This window comes from Thamnophis sirtalis, unplaced genomic scaffold (genome assembly GCF_051295495.1).
Source record: "Thamnophis sirtalis isolate CommonGarterSnake01/CBP01778 unplaced genomic scaffold, rThaSir2_p1.2 scaffold_4, whole genome shotgun sequence".
Classification (NCBI taxonomy): domain Eukaryota; kingdom Metazoa; phylum Chordata; class Lepidosauria; order Squamata; family Natricidae; genus Thamnophis; species Thamnophis sirtalis.
The window spans coordinates 56,769,133-56,791,597 of record NW_028261384.1 but is presented as its reverse complement, the minus strand read 5'-3'; the positions used below and the strand labels follow the sequence as shown (position 1 = coordinate 56,791,597).

Below are 22,465 nucleotides of genomic sequence, written 5' to 3'. Positions count from 1 at the left end.
CTGGCAGTTGGACTTACCTGAACTGCATGTTTAGAAGAGAAGCGTGGGAGGAGTCACTTCCCTCCTGTTCTGGGCGCCCCGCGCCTAGGGGGGGCTGAGCGAGTCCAGGTTCAGTGTTAGCAGTTAGGAAGGATATGTGTTGGCTATTCTTGTTTGTCCTTCCTTTCAGATTCTGCTACGATCCATCGGTTAATCTGGGGGAGTCGGAGGAGGTCAGTAGGTGTGGCTCCAAAAGATTACCTCAGTCTCCAATAGGCAAGAAGGCTTGGTTAATACCCATTGGTTACTCCTCCCACGCTTCTCTTCTAAACATGCAGTTCAGGTAAGTCCAACTGCCATTCTAGAAAGAAGCCAACCTGTGTGTACTTTCTGGATGTGATTGCTACAACAAACTCAGACAATTCATAATGTCGGTACTGTCATAAGTACTTTGGGAGGTTGTGTCATAACTTAGAATTATCACTAAATGTACTGTCATAACTCGACTACCTTATTGCAATTATATGCATATCATGACATCTTCCACAATATTATCTTCTAATGCAACTGCTAGTCATGCTAGGCATTGAAATTATTCAATATCATTGTAGCTATCAAATTTACCTGAAATAATCTCCCTGGGTACATGAGAAGAGAGGAACTTGATGTCAGTCAGAGGAGTAAGAATGGCTGCAGTGTTTCCCAGCATGCTCCCTATTCCCAGCAACAGCAACATGACAAAATACAGCACTGAATACAATTGTGAGAATTCCATATTTTTAATTGCTTCAGAATATACTATGAATGCTAGCCCGGTCCCCTGGACAGCCTGATTAAAAAAAAGAGTGAAATTATTAAATAGAAGAATAAAGTCAGTATTTTGCATACAAGAACCATTGGTTAAAGGAAAAATCATTTCCCCCCAGAGCCTAACCATTGCCTTAACAATTGCCAACTATTATTTAAAACCAGAGAAAAAGTAAGTTGAGTTGAACTGAGTCTATGAATTAATTTATTACAAAGATGGTTTCACTTAGAGGACAAAAAGGTTACAGACAGATGGCTGTTGTATTTGATTATGATATAAATATTTTTTTTTTAACATAAAATTTTTTAATTTTAATTTGAAACAAGTACAACATCTTTCTTTACATCTATAGAAAGTGTATCAGTCGATCACAAACAAACTTTGGTACATCTCCTCCACAGTCAACAAACATAACTCATATTAACTCGAGCATTTTAACTCAGATATTCATACATATCACCATCGTCATATATCCATTTTCATTTGACTGTAATTATTATTTAAAAATATTAATAAAGGTAATAATCTTAAACAATACATGCCCACACCAGTGGGAAAAGAAAAAAGCAAAAAGAAAAAGCAAAAAAAAAAAAAAAAGACAAAAAGGACAAAAGACAAGGCAGGGAAGAAAAAACAAAAAAGAAAAAAAAAAGAAAAAAAAGAAACACAGGTATATATTATAAAAAAGAAAAAGTATATCAGCTGGTTACAACATGCTTTGGTGCATCTCTTCCATTAATTCATATTAATTCAAATATCTTAAATGTTTACCATATTAACATCATTATACCTCCACTTTTAGTTAACTATAGTTATTTAAACATCCTTCATCCTTAACTATGCCAAAGGATTAATCCATAACACATGCTGACATTTCATTTACTTGTTTGTAAAATCCTCTATTAACATCAAATCCTCATATCCTATTTTAGCTGAACATCCATAATATTTAGTTATATCATATATCATAACATTTTCCCCATATTAATTAACATTTAACTGTATATATTTTATTTAGTTTTTTAATAGTGATAATTATTGTAATTAATACCCTTTATATATAATCCAAAAATATTTCCAACCTTCCTTTCTCATATCCAATTGTTATTTATCATATCAACTCCACATTATATACATTACTATCAATATCAATTATTATTCAGCTATATCTATTACAAATAAGAGTAATTAGATTTAGCTAATTTTCAATTGTATTCTTCAGTCTGTCAGCCTATGTCTCTCCAATAGCAAAACTTCCTTAGTCCTCTTACCATTCCTAAAACAAATTCCCCAAACGTTTTTATAAGCAAGTCCAAACAGAAATATCTTCGCACCTTTTTGCTTAGGGTGCCTCTGACATAATAACGTTGTCCTTGGCTTGTTCCAATCAATTTGTCTTTGACTTTCAACGGTGGTGTCGAAAGTTCTGCAAATAATGTTTCATAAAGTATAGATTCTTTAATGTTTCTCATTCCTCCTGGAATCTGTCTTTTAAGATAAATTTTCTGTATGGCCCCCCTTCTTTCAAACGTTACATCTCTTTCTCTTTCTGCCTCCGAAGTAAAACAGACGCCTGGCGTGTCAGCAGGTTGAGAGACTTCCTTTCTGACATTCTTCATTTGGATTTCAGGAGCACTCAAACATTCAACGCTCTGACTCTTTCTTTCATATTTTGATGTTTAAAACAAGAGATAGTCCTTTTTTTTCAGATTTTTTTTCAGATTTTTCATAAGTATCAAACAACTTCTGAAAAGCGGAACAATCTTTTGAAATGAATCACTTGAAGCAAGTACAGACGCCATGATGTGACGGAGATGAAATTTGCAAGTAGGGACACGCTGGGAGCTATGCAGTCTTATCTGATCTTAGACCAACACAGCCAAGCAATAAAAGTGTCAGGTTATAAGAAGCCAAATTATAGTAAATTGATTTACAGCCCACTTAAGGAGAGCCGTGAGGGATTGCTGAAGTAAAGTAAACTTTCCTTTATCCACGTAAACAGCATTCAAAACATTTAAGAAATAGAGTAACCACCAGCCATAAATCCATTAAAAAAACCAATTCGCCGCTAGATTCTTCTGTTCTTTGGTTTCAATTAGCTTAAATTTTAGTGCGGACCGTCTCTCTCTTTGAGTAATAAAATCAGCTTACCAGTTGGAAACACTTTTACCATTCTTAGGGGCTGCCTGCAGTTTCGGTTAGCATACAGCTAATCCAGGAAGGTATGGCAAAAGGGGTTGAAATCCGAGCCCCCCCGAGACCTGCGGATGTCTCTGAGGTCACTGGATCTCCCCAAACCTTCACTGTCTCTCCGGGACAGCTAGGGTCGTAAACGACCCATCCATTTCTTCCGGAATAGGGGAATTTCAGGAATGGCCTGAAACTCCGTCTTCTCACTGCTAAGCCCCGCCTTCTTCGATATAAATATTTTTGAATGTGGCTGAATTAAAATAATATGCTGAATGTTTGTAGTTTATATGTTTGCAAAAGAATATGAAATGGAAGTTACTTTAACACTATTTCCTTGTAGGGGCCTATTCGCTTGTTGTTTGTTGTTTGATAGATATCCTATCTTTCTGCTCTAGTACTATTCAAAGTGGCTATCAGATTTTAACCATTTAAAAAGTTATAGATAAGGAATAGCACTTTCAATTGAGCCTAAGAATGAACTGGAAGTGAATGAGAGTCATTTATTGCTTGTGTTTATATTCTAAGCCATTAGAATAGATGATGCTGTATCTCTTCCATTACTTCTATGAAGAAAAGCAATATATAAACTAAAGAGATACAGATAGTCCTCAGTTAGCCGCCACAATTGGGATTGTCATGGTTATTAAGCGAAGCAATTGCTATATGAAACTGACTGCTTACATTCCTACTTCCAATTTCCTTTGCTTTATAGATCTGCAGCTTGTAAATGTGGATTGGCCTCAGTTATTTTTTTCATCACCAATTTAACCAAGAATGATTTCTAAACTAGTCAATCACTAAACAAGAATTACATGTATATGCTATTTACTTAGTTATTTGATTAACCAAAGTAACTTAAATTTGTTCATGTAATCTGATAAACAAACAACCATGTTCAGCTGATCAAATCATAAGGGCTATTTCCAAAACCCTAATTTCCAGACAAGCATGCCACATTTTACTATGTACTGTATATCCAGTCAAAAAAATCAAAATTAATCTCTATTCATTTATGTTTTATCTATCTAGCCATATATAGGCTGCAAAATCCACATGACAACTAGATGGCAACAGTTACTCAAAAAATCTTAACTTAGTTGCCAATTATGGGTGATCTGTGTTTTTGTAGTTCAGAACAAATAGCACACATCAATTGGTATGTTAGAATCCAATAATAGCCCTGCTATTTACATCCAATCTAAATGATTTCAGTAATTACTTCAGAGCTTGAGATGATGAGACACCATTCAGTGAAAATAGGTATTAGTTCTGATCCAGATGTTGAAACAAAACAGTATGGGATTGTAGAAAAGATGATGAAGTGTAACAAGAGTATGGGATTGTGGAAGTGGCATTGATTCTAGATAAGCGCCCAATAACCTATGGAAAGTTGCCTTGGACATTTTGCAAAATCTGATTTTTATGACTTTTCTAACATTTTACCAACTCATATCTAGTACTATTGCAATGTCTATCAGAAATTATCTTTTGCTGTTGTGAGCATTGTAATATATAAAGAAAACAACACTGATTGTAAAACAACTGAAACAGCATTAGGAAAAAGTCTTAATACTATTGCTTTTACAACATCAGCTATAAGCCTCTTTTATCACTTTAATCCAGATTTCCAGATGGGAAAACTATTATATAGCTTCAGGATTTTAAAACACCCACACAAAATTTTACCCTAACTTTAATGGTTTATCATTCATTCATTAACAACAATGTAGTAGGTAGTTACAGTTACTTAATCAACCTACTTCACAGAATTGTTGTTCTAGGTCCATTTTATTTATTATTTATAAATAATTTTAATTATTAGTATTAATTTAGCTGTTTACAGGGAAATATAAACTGAATAAGAACTTAACTGCCTGAACAATTGCTAAGATTCAATGTGTCAATATCCAAACAGGAATATGCTTATACTTAATATTGCTATGAAGATAAAAATGGAAAATTGACAATCATTTGAAGTAAGACTGAGAGGTAATTGCTGACTTTTTCCAAGATGGCATGCTGAATAGTGGGCAATTTTTCTCTCTTCCACCAACAAACTGCTGAGTTTGCCAACCAAGTTTTGTCAACTTTACTGGGAAAAAGGAAGGAAGAACATAAGAAAACCTTTAGGCAATTGTACATATTCAAAGGAGAGGGATCTTGAAGATTGCAATTCTCACTAAGGAACGATCAAAAGGTCAAGTCTTTTACCATCTTTACCATTCAATTGTTCGTTTTTTAAAAGCATAGCTTGGTTTAATTGCACTTTTCAAATTCCTATATTTTTTGATCTATACTTTTTAATAAACTAGTTCAGGGGTCCCCACCTGCCCAGGTACACTCAATAGTGGGCCATGAGCTATTTGCAACTGGACCAGGTGGGCAGGTGAGTGCACATATGCTCCATTTATAGGAACAGCACAGAACAACAGCAGTTGCCAGCTGCTAGTATGGAATCATTTCCTCTCCCCTCCCCCGCCCCCACTGGTCTGCAAAATCGGAAAGGTTGGGGAATTCTGGACTAGTTGACTGCTAATCTATTTTACAACCCTTGCTGGATCTTTACAACTTTTTTCCTTGTTCTCTCATTGTTTGTCATTGAATTACAAAACAAAACATTGAATTACTTTCATTTTCTGTAAGGAAGCTGGTGAAAATTCACTCTCCGATAATAAAAGTCACCCAATTGGACTTACATTCAGGGTAACATCAAAAAGCAGAAAGTAACAGTGGGACTTGATTTGCAATTTGATGAATTGGAATATGATTTGTTGCTGCAAGATATGAAGAAGAAAGGACCTACTCTAAAAATTCAGATCTGGCAAAAAGATTGACAAGGAAACGAGACTCCTGGCTCTGGGAAATAGGATGCAGTTGTTGGGAAAGATCCCATTTAAAAATCTAAGGAATGGTTTTATTATCAAAAGTCAAACGAGGATATTTGATCCTGTACAGATTAGAGATAAGGATGGGAGTGATTTGTAGTAGATAAGAAACTGTTGTAAACTTTCTATGAGCTAATTACAAAATAGTTAACAGAGGGTTTTGAAGTTTAACATGGTTGTTGATTAATCTGTTAAGTATTATTATAGCTAGATGTATAATCTGTCAGGTTGGTTGCAAATAGATATACAAGTTTATAAAACTTAGACCTGACTAACAAGGGGAGAAAACTCTTATTGTTGCTATATATTTGTTAGTGCTCAACTTGAGAGATAATTTGCATTTTTCACTTTTGTCTTTCTAATACATCTTTTTTTTAAGAATAATTTTTATTGAATGTTTTAATCTTTAAAAACAATAAATAAGACAGAAGAACAAAAAAACCCAAAACATACATAATAATATACAGTAATTTTACAGCTTTCTATATCAGCTTTCCTGATTAGCTTTTATAATTCTCCCTTCTGCATAGCCTTCCTATTACTTTAACCTTGTCCTATAATGTAGCAAACGTATTATTAACACTTATAATAATATTCATTATTTGTATCAATATATATTTATATTATCTATTTTTTGTTTTGGCTTCTGATTTCTAGTCACTTATACATTTTATTCCACACTTAATAGAAGTCCGATTCTTTCTTTTAGTTCTATTGTCATTTTATCCATTTCTGCGCATTCAAGTATTTTCCTGATTGTAGTTTCATCTGAGGGTGTATTTTTTTTTTTTCAGTTTTGTGCAAAAGCAATCCTGGCTGCAGTGAGTATGTAAATAATTATGTATTGAGATTGTTTATCCATTTTTTGGTCTAGTAGTCCTAATAAGAATGCTTCTGGTTGGAGTTCTATTTTTTGCTCAGTAATTTCTTCCAACATTTCCGAATTTTGCACGAGTACTTCCTTGTGATGGGGCATGTCCACCGTATATGATAGAATGTTCCAGGCTTGTGGCTACATCTCCAACATTTGGGGGATAAATTTGGGTACATTTTGGCCAATCTGGCTGGAAGCAAATGCTATCAATAAACATTTTATAGAGATTTTCTTTGTAAGCTACTGATGTCGTAAATTTATAATTTCTTTCCCATAGTTTATCTCATTTTTCTAACTCTATATTATGGCCAAAATTTCTTCCCCAGCTAATCATTGTCTCCTTTACCGTCTCTTCCTCCAATATTTTAAAAGAAAATTATATAATCTAGTGATCATTTTTCCTCCTGTTCCTAGTAATATTTTATCTAATTCCATTTGTTTCTCATGTATTCTGTATTGTTCCCGATCTTTTTAAAATCTTGTTTTAATTTGAAGATAGGGCCACCATTCCATATTTATTCCTTGTGTTTTTAGATCTTGTACTGATTTTAGTTCTCCTTTTTGATCTAAGAGCTCTGCATATCTTACCATTTTACTGAGATCTATAGTATTTAGATATGTCATTGCCTCCATCGTTGATAACCAGATTGGAATTTTCAGGTAGTGGTGTTTTTTTTTATTTTTTCCAGATCCTAAACAGGGCATCCCTTACTATATGTCTCTCTCCTAGAGGAAGCCGTGCCAGCCTAGTTGGAGATCGTGGCCATCTAGCATAAGGATTCTTTTATTTTTTTAGTTGAATCCAGTCCTTGGGCCATGTCAGGGCTGCCGCTTGATAATCTGGGAGGCCAAAGCCCCTTTTGTTTCTAATGTCTTGTAAATGTTTGCATTTAATACACATTTTTTTTCCCTGACCAGATAAATTTGGATACCATTTTATTTAGTTGTTTTATTTAGTTGTTTGGGGAAAAAAATCTCTAATTATCGGTTTTGTTTGAAAACGATAAAGTAGTTTGAGTAATACATTTGTTTTGATTATTGAGATTCTGCCAATTAATGATATCTGTAGTTTAGTCCAATTATCCAAATCTTTTTGTATCTGTCGTAGCAATTTGTTGTAGTTATCTTCTTTTATTATAATACATTTTGCGGATAACCATATTCCCAAATATTTAATTTTCTTGGCCCTTGAAATTCCCAGTTTCTCCTCCAATTCTTCAATTTGTCTTTTGGTTAAATTCTTAGTTAATATTTTAGTTTTCTCTTTATTTATTTTAAGCTCTGCCACTTTACCAAATTGGTTTATATCTTGTAATAGTTTTAGTCCAGTTTCTAGGGGTTCCTCTATGATAAATGCTAGATCATTTGCAAAGGCCTGCATTTTGTATTCATGTGTTGTAATTTTCAACCCCTTTATGTCCTTGTTTTGCCTAATTTGTAACAATGTCTCTATTGAGAGGATAAATAACAGCGGGGATAGAGGGTATCCCTGTCTTACCCCTTTGGTTATGTTGCAACCTTCCGTTGCTTCCCCGTTTAGTATTATTTTTGCCCTCTGTCTAGAATATATTGCTCTGATCATCTCAATAAATTTCTCTCCAAAATTCATAACTGCTAATTGATTTATAAGAAAATCCCAATTCAACCCTAATCCATCTTTTTAATGTCTCTATTTAGTTTAGTTTTATTTTTGTAAAATTTCCAATCCCCCCTAATTGGAAAAATACAAATTGGAGTTTGTATTTTAATTTTCTGCATTAATTTTTTTAAAATTAATTTACTGATCCATGATGAGTTTATGGCTAACTGAGGATTTAAACAAGGTCTCCCTTCTCAGTAGATCAGCTATTTCATATTCAAGGTACTGACCAAATTTCTTGACATCAACAAATGATTTCATCATATTCTTTCTGGAAAAAAAGGAAGGAAGACTCACAGTATCTAGTTCAATTTCCAAACTGCAGTTCTTAATCTGTGGCAACACTTCTGCATATTTTCCAGGGTGAACAGATGCCAAATACTGCTTCATATTCTCAAGGTTTTCTGTTGTTAATAAATCTTCTTTCAGATCAAAAACATTAGTCAACAGCAAGATCACCCTAAAAGGCAATTTTAAAAAAAATCTAATAAAACAAATAGCAGAATTCCCAAGCCCTTAACAACATTTTAGAGTTTTTTTTAAAAAAAGGGGGGGGGGGGGACAATTCAAGAAGACAGAATTAATGTTCATTTATCATAACAAAACAAAACATTATTAAATGTTAGACAATTATTAGCAGCACATTAGCTATGTTTACAAGTATTAAGATCCATTTTTCATGAAATTTCATACTTAGTTGTCATCATCTTATTTCAGAAACCTTTCTAAAACCAGATACCTTATAAACCATAAAAGCAACTTTCCTTTGTATGAATCAGGAATTATTTTTTTAAAAACCCTAATTTCAGTAAACCATTTTTAAATGTGTATGTTGACTGTCTGAGCAGATTTAAAAGAAAAAAAGTGCATTAAAAACCAAGCTTACTTGTTTATGCAGCTTTCATAATTGAAAGTTGCTTTAAAGCCATAAATGGAGAATGTGACAATGCTGGCAAATATTGAGGTAGCACTATTTATTAAGGAAACAATGATGGCATGTCGCTCACAATTGTTGTTTGGCTCATTGTAGCTGGCAAATGCTATTAAACTACCAAAGCCCAGGCCAAGAGAGAAGAAGATTTGAGTAGCTGCATTAATCCAAGTCTTGGGGTTTGCTAGTTGCTCCAGCTGCAAGGCATAAATGATGAGAATTTTCAGAAAGTAGCTATATTAATCATATTACCTATAGCAAAAGTCCAGAGGTACACACAAATTTATTTGTTTTTGTAGCATTTCAAAAAATCTACTTCCTTAATGGAACTGAAAGCCAACTCATTACCAATCTGTAATTTATGAGATAGTCCTTGATTTACAATTGGCTTACAATTGATAGTCCTTGACTCACAAAGTTACGACAACCTGAATTTGAAGTTCTGACCGTTGCCCTGCCCCCACAGTTATATTACCAAACTTCAGGCACTCTGAAACTAGGCAGCATTTGTGGCCATTTATAGTGTTCCATGGTCACATCAGTGGTGGGTTCCTACCAGTTTGGACCGGTTTGCCCGAACCAGTAGTGGTTTGGTGGACTCGTTTGCTGGAACCAGCAGTGACCCAGGCCTGCCATGCCCCTGAACTAGTTTTCCGGGTGCCGCCATTTTAGTATTTGCTTCTGCGCATGCGCAGAACAATTTTTATTGTATACACAGGATGCAGCAAACGTGTAAACAGCACAGATAAAAGCACGCGTACAGCATGGATCAAAGCATATGCACAGCATGGATCAAAGCACACACACAGCACACAACAAGTGTGCACACAGCAAACCCATGAGAAAACCAGCAGTACTGACTGCAGGAACCCACCCCTGGGTCACATGACTGTCTTTTACAACAGTTTGGTAGAAAACTGGCATTTACTTCTGGTTTTCGGAAAAACTGCACCCATAGCAAAACTCTGAATCTCTTAAAAACCATGGCATTTACTTAACAACCACAACTGCCACGTTACAGTTGCTGTATTCACTTAATGTGTCAGCCTCTGCTTTGCTGCCGCTGTCATTGAAACGGGGAGGGGGGCATGGTATTTGGGAGAGGACTACTAATTGTTCTGGAGGAAGATGCTGGAGTTTCTGCTGCCTGTCTTACTGCGCATGCGGAGGAGGTATCCCGCCAAGGCCAATGGCACCGACATTCCATCTTGGTGATGCCTTTCGAAGTTATCTTGCACCTGACATTTGGGAAAATTATGATTGGACTGTGACTGGGATGCCAAGGGGTGGGGAATGGGTTATTCTATATATCATTTGCTTTCACGCCTAAATAATCAGTCTTCACTTTGCTACACTTCTGTTCATTTATAATTAGTAAAAGTACACTTGATTTCTATCAGTGGAGTCTTGTGGTTTTCTTTCCTGATTATCCAATGAAGGAGTGCTGACAATAAGCGAAGACTCACTCACACCCCACCAGGAATTTTCAACCTACCGTGGGGGGTGTACTCACAAGAAGGAACGAAGACAATGTCATTGCGAGTGAGCGATGAAGAGGAGACTGAAAGAGAAACTGCAGAACCATCTTTACCTGAAAGGCTAGCTGGCCTAAGAGTAGAGGAGCCTGCTGTTCACCCCCGATGGACTTTGGGAGTGGGGCAAAAAGAAGATTCTGAGGAATTGGATGCAGGAGTTACCAGAAGGAGACTAAAAAAAAAAAACCCCAGCGGATTGGGAAGAAGCTATGACCGAGCGGAAGACCGAGGGAGAGCGATGGAAAGGGAGCAAACGGAAGAATTTGGCTGGGCTGCTGCCAGAGGTAGGGGGGGGGGCAGAAGACGCAGAATGGCAAAAGTCCCTCCCTTACCAGTAAAATAGAACGGTGATGCCAAGAGGTTGGGCCTTTTCGTCATTCAGATTTGAAACTACATGGAAATATATGGCCCAGATTTAGAATCCGATGAGATGAAGGTGAGAATGGTTTTACTTTCTTTGGAAGAAAAGGCGGCTGATTGGATGGTGAGCTTACATCAATGTAATTCCCCTCTCCTGAGGAATTTTGATGACTTTATGGTTGCACTAAAGAGGAGGTTTGATGACCCGCTGATTGAGAAATGCGAGAAGGTGAATTTTATGGCCTTAAAGCAGGGAAATAGACCAGTGGCTGAATATATTCAGGAGTTTCAACAGCTTTCATCGTATATGAGGGGGTGGTCAGAGGAGGCTCTCCTGGATCAGTTTGCATTGGGATTAAATGAGAACATTTACCAACAATGCGTTAACAGACATCTTCCCAAGCAAGTTGTTGCTTGGCATGAAAATGTAGCAGACGTTGAGCTAGATTTGATTAGACTTCAATGTGCAAAAGAGGAAAAAGCAGAGGTCGCTCCCCCCAGCTCAAAAGGCCCCATTCCGCATCAGGGGTGAATGGAAGGGAAGCTCCGCCAGCAAGACCAAGCCTTTCACGTGCTTCAATTGTGGGAAGGGAGGCCATCGCGCCGTGGATTGCCACATTAAACTTCCACTGACCGCCCCACCCCCTGCCAAGAGGGAAGGGAAGGCAAGCAAGGCCCCGGGGAAGAAGAAGGAGGCTGCGTACGTTGCTGAAAATACCCCCCAGCGTTTCCAGCCGGAGGTGGAGGAGGAAGCGGACGTGACCACCAGCTCTTCTGATGAATCCGATGACGACACCTCGCCTCATTGGGTGAGTTCAAATAAAGGCCCCATGTTAATCCCAATTGAGGGTGCCACCTGCTCGTGCGACTGAGCAGCTTTCCGCTCTCCTCGACTTGGGCTGCTCTAGATATATGATTAGTCCAGCAATGGTTGAAAAATTGGGCTTGAAATTGAGGACTTTGAAAACCCCTATTGTTTTTTGCAGGATCGATGGATCCATTGCAGGGGGGAGCAGCCCATTTTTACACTGAATCTCTAGAAATGAAAATGGGCACCCATTTAGAATTAATCTCTTTTATTGTGGCACCTGGGATGGACAGACCCCTTATTTTGGGACCCCCCTGGCTTCGTAAATGGAACCCTCGCATTAACTGGAGGGAGGGGTGGCTGCGCATTCGCACCAGCACAGCCCCAGACTGGGAGGCCGAAGCCTCAGAGCCTGCTGGCTCTGGCCCCGCTTTGGCTGCTAGGGGCCAAGAGAAAATTGAGGGGGAAGAGAAGATTCCAAAGGAATATTGGGACCTGAGAGGAGTTTTTAGTGAAAAATCTTCAGATAAGCTTCCGCTCCACAGACCCACTGATTGCTCCATCGAGATTTTGCCTGGGGTACCACTTCCAAAACCCCAAATATATTCTATGTCACCCAGGGAGATGGAGGAAATGAGGAAATTTATTGACAAGAACTTGCAAAGGGGTTTCATTGAACCAGCCAGACCCAAGGTGGCGGCCCCTGTACTATTCATAGAGAAGAAAGATGGCTCTCTTCGTTTGTGCATGAAATTTAAGAACCTTAATTCAATCTCTTCCCACAATCTCTATCCTTTGCCTCTGATGAAGGACATGCTGGCCCAACTGGGGAAAGGCCACATTTTTACTAAACTGGACTTATGGGAGGCATACTATAGGGTCCAGATAAAGGAGAGGGATGAGTGGAAGACTGCTTTCAACTGCCCCCTAGGTTGCTCCCAGTTCCATGTAATGCCCTTTGGCCTGCAGGGGGCACCTGCAGTTTTCATGCAATTAATTAATGAGGTTTTGCATGACCACCTCTACAAAGGCGTTATCGTATATTTGGATGATATCCTTATTTACACGCAAACACATGACGAACATGTCAAGTTGGTCCGCACTGTCCTAAAGAAACTCTGAGCCGCGGAGCTTTATGCCAAGTTGTCCAAATGTGAATTTCACCAGGAGAAGATAGACTACCTTGGGTATCGTATCTCCCACGCAGATGTGGAGATGGACCCCGCTAAAGTCAAAGCGTTACTGAATGGGAGGCGCCCCGTACACGCAGGCGATTGCAGAAATTTTTGGGTTTTGTCAATTTCTATCGACAGTTCATCCCTTCTTTTGCCAAAATTGCACTTCCCATCACTAATTTGTTGAAGTCCAAAGGTGGGCCAAAGCCCAAGCCTAGCAAGCCGTTGAATTGGACCATGGAGTGTCAAGCTGCTTTTGAAAAGTTGAAACGACTTTTTGCCGAGGAGCCGGTTCTAAAGCATCCGGAGATGGACAAGCTCTTCGCCGTTCAAGCTGATGCCAGCGACGTGGCGGTGGGGGCTGTATTGCTTCAGACCAACGACCAAGGTAATTTACAACCTTGTGCCTACACCTCTCGTAAACTCACAGACACTGAGAGACGTTGGGCGATCTGGGAGAAAGAAGCATTTGCTGTACGTTGGGCTTTGGCCACATGGCGCCACTTCCTGGAGGGCGCTAAGTACCCGTTTGAGGTGTGGACTGACCATAAGAATTTGGAAGCTTTGAGGACTCCCAGGCGGCTCTCCCCTAAGCAGATGCACTGGGCTCAGCATTTCAATCGTTTTAATTTCACACTTAAGTACATCCCGGGGGGGAAGAACTTCATGGCTGATGCTTTGTCCAAACTCCCTCAGTACAACTGCTCTAAGCTCAGCGTTGTCCAGCCCGTTGTTCCCACGTCAAGCCTCACTGCTCCTGTTGTTATTAGGCAACAGACACGCTCTAAGGTGGACGTGTCCCAAGATTTTCTTTCCGACCTTAAGAAGTCCCTTCCTCAGGATGATTGGTTCCAGCAACATCAAGGTGAATGCACCATGAGGGATGATTTGCCATGGATTGGAGTGAAACTTTACGTCCCTGCCTCTCTTCATCTCGTTGTTCTCCAATGGGCTCATGATTCCAAGTTGGCAGGGCACTTTGGCTTTGTGAAGACGCTGCATCTGGTGAAATGGCAGTTTTGGTGGCCATCTTTGAAGAAGGACATTGAACTTTATGTTGCCAGCTGTCCCGTTTGTGCGGCCGCTAAACACCTGCCAGGGAAACAGCAGGGTTTTCTCCAGACTGTAGCTCGCCCTGTCGCCCCCTGGAAGGAGATTTGTATGGACTTCATTGTCGAACTTCCTGAGAGCCAGGGGCACATTGTCATATGGGTGGTTACTAACTTGTTCTCCAAGCAAGTTCATTTTATACCTTGCCCAAAGATTCCTTCTGCAAAAGCGCTCACTAAACTATTCATTTCTCACGTTTACCGTTTGCACGGCGTGCCTGATCGCATCATTTCGGATAGGGGTGTGCAATTCACCTCGGTCTTCTGGAAATACTTTCTTAAGCGCATTGGCTCCGCCCAAGGCTTAAGCTCCGCCCACCACCCTCAGACAAATGGGGCTTGCGAGAGGACTAATTCTGTTCTGGAACAATATTTACGTTGTTTCATCAATTACCAGCAAGATGATTGGGTGTACTTGTTGCAGCATGCAGAAGTGGCTTATAATAATTCTGTACATAGCAGCACTGGGTTCACCCCTTTCCGAGTTGTGTTTGGCCAGGACTTTGTTCCTATTCCCGAAGTTCCTCTTGAGCAGCCGCGGGTTTCATCCATCTCCGGGTGGAGTGAGCGGTTGCAGCATATTTGGCCTTTGGCACTTCGTACTTTGGATGCTGCGCATCGCGCGCATAAGAAACAGGTGGATAAGAAACATGCTCAACCTTATCAGTACAAGGTGGGTGATCAGGTTTATCTATCCACAAAGTTCCTTCAAACTACGCAGAAATCAAAGAGGTTGGGCCCTAAGTATGTGGGCCCGTTTCCCATAATCAAAGTCATCAATCCTTGCAGCTACCCAAGCACCTCAACTGTGTATATTCTGTTTTCCACGTTAATCTCATTAAACCTGTTCATTTTTCATCTTTACGTTCGCCAGTGGATCCGCCACCTGCCCCCCTATTGATTGATGGTGAACAGCATTTTGAAGTTCGAGAAATTTTGGACTCTCGAAAACGGCGGAATCGGATTCAGTACCTGGTGGCTTGGAAGCATTTTCCCCAGTCTCAAGCCGAGTGGGTGGACAAGTCCCATCTCCGGGGCCCCCAACTGCTCCGCCAGTTCTATTCTGCTTATCCTGACAAGCCCTAATTGTCTCTCCTTCCTGATTTTCTCTCCCCCCCCATTTTTCTTTTTCTGTTTTTTGTTGTTCGTCTGTTTGTGTTTTGTCATTTTCCAGATCTGACCACCTTTTTCCGGAGGAGGGCCGGATGTCAGCCTCTGCTTTGCTGCTGCTTTGGCTGCCATTGAAATGGGGAGGGGGGCATGGTATTTGGGAGGGGACTACTAATTGTGCTGGAGGAAGATGCTGGAGTTTCTGCTGCCTGTCTTACTGCGCATGCGGAAGAAGTTTCCCGTCAAGTCCAACGGCACCGACATTCCATCTTGGTGATGCCTTTCGAAGTTATCTCACACCTGACATTTGGGAGAATTATGATTGGACTGTGACTGGGATGCCAAGGGGTGGGGAATGGGTTATTCTATATATCATTTGCTTTCACGCCTAAATAATTAGTCTTCGCTTTGCTACGCTTCTGTTCATTTATAATTATAATTATAATTGATTTCTATCAATGGAGTCTTGTGGTTTTCTTTCCTGATTATCCAATGAAGGAGTGCTGACATAATGACTGCTGCTGCAAAAAATAAAAATGGATCAATTATGTGATCAACCTATTTTATGACTGTCACAACTTATAACCGTGAATGGCAGACTTCATTTCAATTATAAATTGAGGACTACCTGTGATGAAAAAGAATACGGAATATTGGCTTAGCTTTAAGCACAGCCATTTTCTCCAGTCTAATTAAATTCTAATGTAATTATTTTCTTAGAATTACTCAAAATTTAATAGGATAATTATGGTTTTATTACTGCTAAAATAAAGTTGGTGTCAGGCATTTCAGTATCAGGGATGTTATCCTGCACCTGACTTCTTTTTCTGCAAGTATAATCAGCCTTTGAATTCAAAGTTATTGCCCCCTAGATAAATTTGTGGGAGATGAGCCAGAGAAGATTTGGGAAGGAAGGCAGAATTCTACTGTATTATGGTGGATTTATTATTTTCCTGTTTACCCAGTTCTACAATCTATACTATAATTAAATATTGTCCACATATCATTCCTCTGTGTTTGTGTGTGTGTACGTACATATACATACATACATACACACACACACACACACACAAACATACACATATATTAAGGTGACCAGATTTTAACATTGGTAAAGAGGGACACCATTGGCCGGGGGGGGGGGTGTTGATTTTTTTTTAAAAAAAAATCAGGACTTTTTTAAAACGCCGCGGGACGCAGGACAAATTGTTAAAAATTGGGGCTGTCCCGCCAAAAGCAGGACGTCTGGTCACCTTACCCAATGGAGAAGCCCAGATTCACTTAACAGCCATGTTCCTGACTTAACAACCACCATGATTCACTTAACGTGGCAATAAAAGGTCGCAAAATGCGGCAAAATTCATTTAACAAACGTCTCCCTTAGCAACAGAAATTGGGGGATCAATCCTGGTCGTAAGTCGAGGATTACCAGTAGCCAATTTCAAAAGGCAACTTTACTTGGAACAGGTGAGATTGTGCCCGGATCCCTTTCATGCCAACATCCCATCCTGTCCATGGGGAGAACTCCACAGGCGGACAAAAGCCCCCAATCCCCTCTCAACCTCCAGCTGACTCTGCCATCCACCATAACCACACATGACATTTAGATACCCCTCAAAGGCAAAACTCAGGGGGCTGAATTCTACAGGGGGAGGAGTAATTGGGGAATTTGAGGGGCAGCCCAAAGCACCATCTGTCTAAATTTGCATCAGGCAGGCAGTAACATTTTCATAGATCATGATCAGAGGAGCAGCTGATCCTATGGAGAGACTCCTCCTGCATTCAGTCCTAGGCCTACAAGTGGAAGTACCCCTTCCTTCCTTCCTCCTTTCACCTTCCTTCCTTCCCTCTCTCCCTCTTTCTTCCTTCTAGCCTTCCTTTCCATTCTTTCTCCTTCCTTCCTTCCTCTTGCCTTACCTTCTGTCTTTCTGCTCTTTAGATCTCCCTTCCCCTTCCCTTCCTTCCTCCTTCCATCCTTTCACCAAAAAATCAGGATGTTTTATTAGCATCCGCATCATTCTGCTGAAAATGCCAGATTCTGTGGTACTTCTGGGTGAAACTTAGAAAATTACAGAGACATGAGGAACCATTATATAATTTCACTTGGCAAAACTCTGATTAAAATAATAGCAACAAAATGTAAGTTTTTTTAATTTTAAAACACTAGCAAAACATAGATTTATTTCTAGTTTAGTTAATTAATGTGATTATAAAATGGAATGCAATTGATTAAATAAAAATGACTTTTTCTTTTATTAAGAATACTTATTCTACATTAAACTAGAAAATATTTCATAGGCCCTTCAACAAGTTGGTTACAGGTTTTCAGGAATGCATGCATTCTTGAAACTGATACCATGTAATATTAAAAAGCAGATGGCTAACTAAGTACACTAAAAACCATGTTTAATTATTTGCTACCTGAGGCCAATAGCAATGATGAAGAAATTTCTACTAGACTGTCATCCTCAATGACAATATTTTTAGGGCCAAAAAATAAAACTCTGTATATTGGATATGTTATCCATTTCTTAGCCTTCAATCAATCAATATAATTATTTCTGTCAAAGAAAGCTTAAAAGTAGTGATTAAACAATAGCACTATAAAGAAAACATCATTTTTAATGATTTTCTATGAATGTGTGCATAGCATTTTAGCATATCATTATTAATAAGCTAAAAACACATAAAACCTGAGCTAAGAATAACCTAAAATAAAGGATAAAATCATGGCATTGTTGAAAGACTATGTCCCTAATGAAAACCAAACAGGAATCTAAAAACATTCTCTGATATCATTTTTCATATTGTTGAGAATTATTGTTCATAATTCAGAATCATTGAGAATTATTGTTCATAATTCTCTGGTTTAGTAAAAGTTTACATTTAGAGCCTCAGGTAACACTACTTGTATCCCTTCAAATATTTGAGAATCTCTAGCCTCTGTTAGCACCCCCATTAACTTTCTTTCATTCCAACCTACCCTCCAGGGTGGTAGCTGCAGAGGGCGGCATACAAGTATAATAAACAAACAAACAAACAAAATTAGAAGGGAGTTCAAAGTTCATTGCTTTGAACTTTTGAATGAAGGGAGGATTAAAGATCAAAGATTAAGTTCATTTCCTCATTAATGAATTATAAGCCTTCAGGGCCATCCACCCAATTTTGAAGAACTATAAACCCATACTCATTACTGATCTTTCAAAGTTATTATGGGATGACTCTAGAAGACATTATAAATTACCAGTGGGAAATATACTTAGTTGCATAACTAAATAAAACAATTCTAAACTTAATGTCATGTATTCCAATTCACAGGCATATAATACTGCCGCGAACCTGCTGTTCATGCGATATGTTAACACCACCTTACTATATTTGAGTTTAAAATGTTAAAAAAGTTAGGATCGCTCCCGCACTGCCCTGGATTTGCCAATGCGAGCCTCAGATGGGTAGCCTTGACAGAAACGGCGGCAGTGAGCCTCCTGCCTTCGCTTTCTACCTCGTTGCGGAGAGGCCGCTTGGCTTAATTAGCTTGTTCTTGGTTCGCGACCACCAGCCCCCACCAGCACCCCTTGTGGGCTTTTATGTGTTAATCGAAGCACGGATGATGGAGAGGAAGGGAAGCCAGGTGCTTTCACACAATAAGTTTATCTCAGAGGCTGAATTAATCACATGGGTCAGAAAGACATGGAACTTACTTTCAGTTAGTTTCAGCTAATCACTCCCCCCCCCCCTACGAGGCAAATTTAGCCCACTTAAACTTGTGTGAAGGCAGCTGTGGACAATGTTCCCTCTAAATAGTTGCTCCAGGAAGCCCGAGCCACCACAAGCCCTCAACCTAGTCACTTTGCTGCCCTGCTGCACCTGTTTAGCTGGAGGGGGTTTCAATCGCGATTGTGCGGCTGCTCTGCAGACTGCAGTCTGTGTCTGGCAAACAAAGGCAGTTGGAAATGTTGTGCGGTGTTTACGTTCCACGTGCATGGCCACCTTCGTCATCAACACGTGATGGATGCCAGGCTTTGCGGTGATGCCTCCAAGTCCAATGGAAAGCCAGCAAGCATTGACTGATAGGGCAGCGTTCGTCTCCATTTGTGATTAGCTGGAGGGGGTTTCGTTCACGATTCCACGGCCATTCTGCAGAGTACAAAGACTGCAGTCCATGTCCAGCAAACAATATATTTACTTGCCAAAATTTACTTGCCAAAAATCGGCACTTTAAAATGCCATGGGATGCGGGACAAATTATTGGAAAGCAGGACTGTCCTGCCGAAAGCAGGATGTCTGGTCCCCTTAACATATATAGCTCTATATAAGCTAAAATGTTTGTATCAGTGGTTACATGACCTCTGTAGATGCCATATGCAAAATAAATAATAAATAATTAAATATTCATCCCAGTATTCACTATATTCTAGTTTTATGTCATATGTATTACAGGTAATCCTTGGCATATAACAATTTGTTCAGTGACTATTCAGACTTATGACAATACAGAACAAAGGGACTTAAGACCGGGGGTGGGTTCCGGCAGCTGCTTCTGCAGGTATGCTCAGGGATGTGCCATGTGCATGCTTGATGCATGCAGTGCATGGATGTGCAGTACAACAAAAATTGCTCTGCGCATGTGCAGAAGCAAAAAACAAGATGGAGAGAGAATTCGTAGTTATAAGCGCTGAGGAACACAGTCCACCTCATCATCCATTTCTTTTGACAAAGTTCAAAAGAAATCCATTCATTTATTAGGATCAACATTCTGGTCTGTACTCCTGTGGAGCCAAAACGGGCTTCCACTTAATTGTGTTTGAACTTTACCCCTCTATCTTCTCCCTTCTGTCATGTGTCATAGATCATATTCATGAACTAGGTTGTAGAAATATGAGATCCAACTCTGGCTGAAGGTATGCATGGAATCCTCCCTCAAATGCCAACCTGATAATAGTCATGGCAACGCTTTACAAGTTGACATCATGGAGATAAAACTTGCAACATCTGTTTGTTTCCTGCTAGAACTCCTAGCAGCGGTTGCTGGTCAGTCACAATTTGGAAATGTCGTCCGTAAATATAATTGTGAAATGTTCTTACACCAGCAAATATAGCCAGGGCTTCTTTATCCAACTGGCTATAGTTACGCTCTGCAGGAGCCAGTGTTCTTGAGTAAAATGCAATGGGTGCCTCGCGGCCGTCTGGCAAAATGTGACTAAGCACTCAGAACACGTGTGGGTGTCTCAAACAGGCAAACAGTTATCTTTGCAATAACCTTTATTCACAAATGCAACAATATAACTGACATTGTGTCTTGACTCAACAGTAACAGTAACAGAGTTAACTGCCTCCGTCTGACAGTTCCCTTTTATAGCCTACTGTCAGATGGTCAGCCAATCAGGACCCGGCTCCATTCTAATGGCAGGAATGGACCTGTCTGGCTTCAGTACGCAGCATTAACTACTACAACAAACTGGCTCTTATATGTCATGCTACTTCGTATAAAAAGTACATTTAGGCAACACATTACAAAAATCTCAAGTTAAATTTTATTGGACATCAATGGAGCAGAATCATTTGTGTATGTATGTATTTGAAGAGACAACAATTGAACAAAGGGGGGAGGTAACAATTTTTTAAATATCCTTTTTAAACCAATATGTTTCTATAGGATCACCTACCGTATTTCCCTGAACTCTTTCAACTCTATATCCCTCCATATTAAATCTCTAGTTACTACTATAATATCTGGGACCACCTTTAATTGATTAGCTATCCAATAATTTCTAATATTTGGAGCACCTAGCCTACCCTTTTTTAATGGTTCATATCATAATGCTTTATTTATTCTTGCTCTCTTACCTCCGTTACAATATACTTCCAGCTGAAAGAGCCTCCAGCAGCCTCTGTATTTGCTTTCTTGTTCCAAGAATTTAATTGGGATCATCCATAAAAAAAATTAATTTTTAGTAAAACTTTCATTTTTTATCATTACAAGTCTCCTAAACCATGATAATTTTACTTTCTCATATTTATCTATTTTATCTGTTATATATTTCTTTAATTTTTCATAATTTATTTTCTTTAACTCTGGAATATTTTGGGGGATGTCAATACCTAAATATTTAATACTATCTAATATTTTTCATTTATATTTCTCTTTCAATATCTCCACTTCTTGTTTAGTATGGTTATATAACTTCATTTCTGATTTTCCCCAGTTTATTTGTAATCCACTATATTTTCCAAGTTCATTAAAGTGTAATTATATTCTCTCTATAGTAACTACAGGATTTTGAAATGTTAATAATGTATCATCTGCAAATAAATTTATTTTAGTTTTCTTCTGTACTCTAATTTCTTCAATCAATGAATCTTCTTTAATTGCATTTGCCAAAACCTCTATCAATAATGTAAATAGAACTGGGGATAAAGAGTAACCCTCTTTTTGTTCCCCTGCTTAAAGTTACTGTTTCTTTTTGTAAAAAAAAATAGTATTTGTTTTTGAACAAGGACAAACAAACATAAAAATAACAATAAAAAACCCATCTTCCATTACAAATTGTAGAAAGTGTGTCAGTTGGTTACAGTATTTCTATGCATCTCTTCCATAGTCACCACCTGCTTTTCATATCAAATAACATATTTTAAATTCACCTATATTCATGTATATCACAATTATTATATCTCAACCTTAATTTGACTATAATTGTTTTATGTCCTTTTATATATAATATTCAAAATCTAGAATAGGATTATATGATAACATTCCATTAAATCATCCTAAAATCATCCAATCACAATACATCTTTATAACATATTCTAGATAAAGCTTTTAAACCTCCTCTCATAATCTCCATATATTGTTTATATAAAATTTCATATTACCAAACTGATATATCTATATGTATTGTTAGCATTATTAATCATTATTTTAGCTATTGTCGCTTCATTTTAAACATACTACTAGTAAACTAAATTTAGCTTAATTTTTATTATATATTTTCATTGCAGCAATAGTACAGTCTTATATCTCTTGCCATTTGTAGCATTAATATTCTAGTTATTTTCTTAATA

General features: G+C 38.5%; 1 protein-coding gene across 3 annotated transcripts in view; it reads right to left on the bottom strand.

Moving 5' to 3' along the window:
• SLC6A20 (solute carrier family 6 member 20) overlaps window positions 1-22,465 on the bottom strand; it is a 63,603-nt gene that overhangs the window by 7,226 nt on the left and 33,912 nt on the right. For all 3 annotated transcript variants that reach the window (XM_087712967.1, XM_087712968.1, XM_087712966.1), the window contains 3 exons: window positions 9,262-9,503; window positions 8,673-8,835; window positions 604-808 (listed from right to left, as the gene is read on the bottom strand). In XM_087712967.1, the coding sequence (XP_087569093.1) occupies window positions 604-808; window positions 8,673-8,835; window positions 9,262-9,503 (610 nt within the window). The remainder of the gene's footprint in view (window positions 1-603; window positions 809-8,672; window positions 8,836-9,261; window positions 9,504-22,465) is intronic.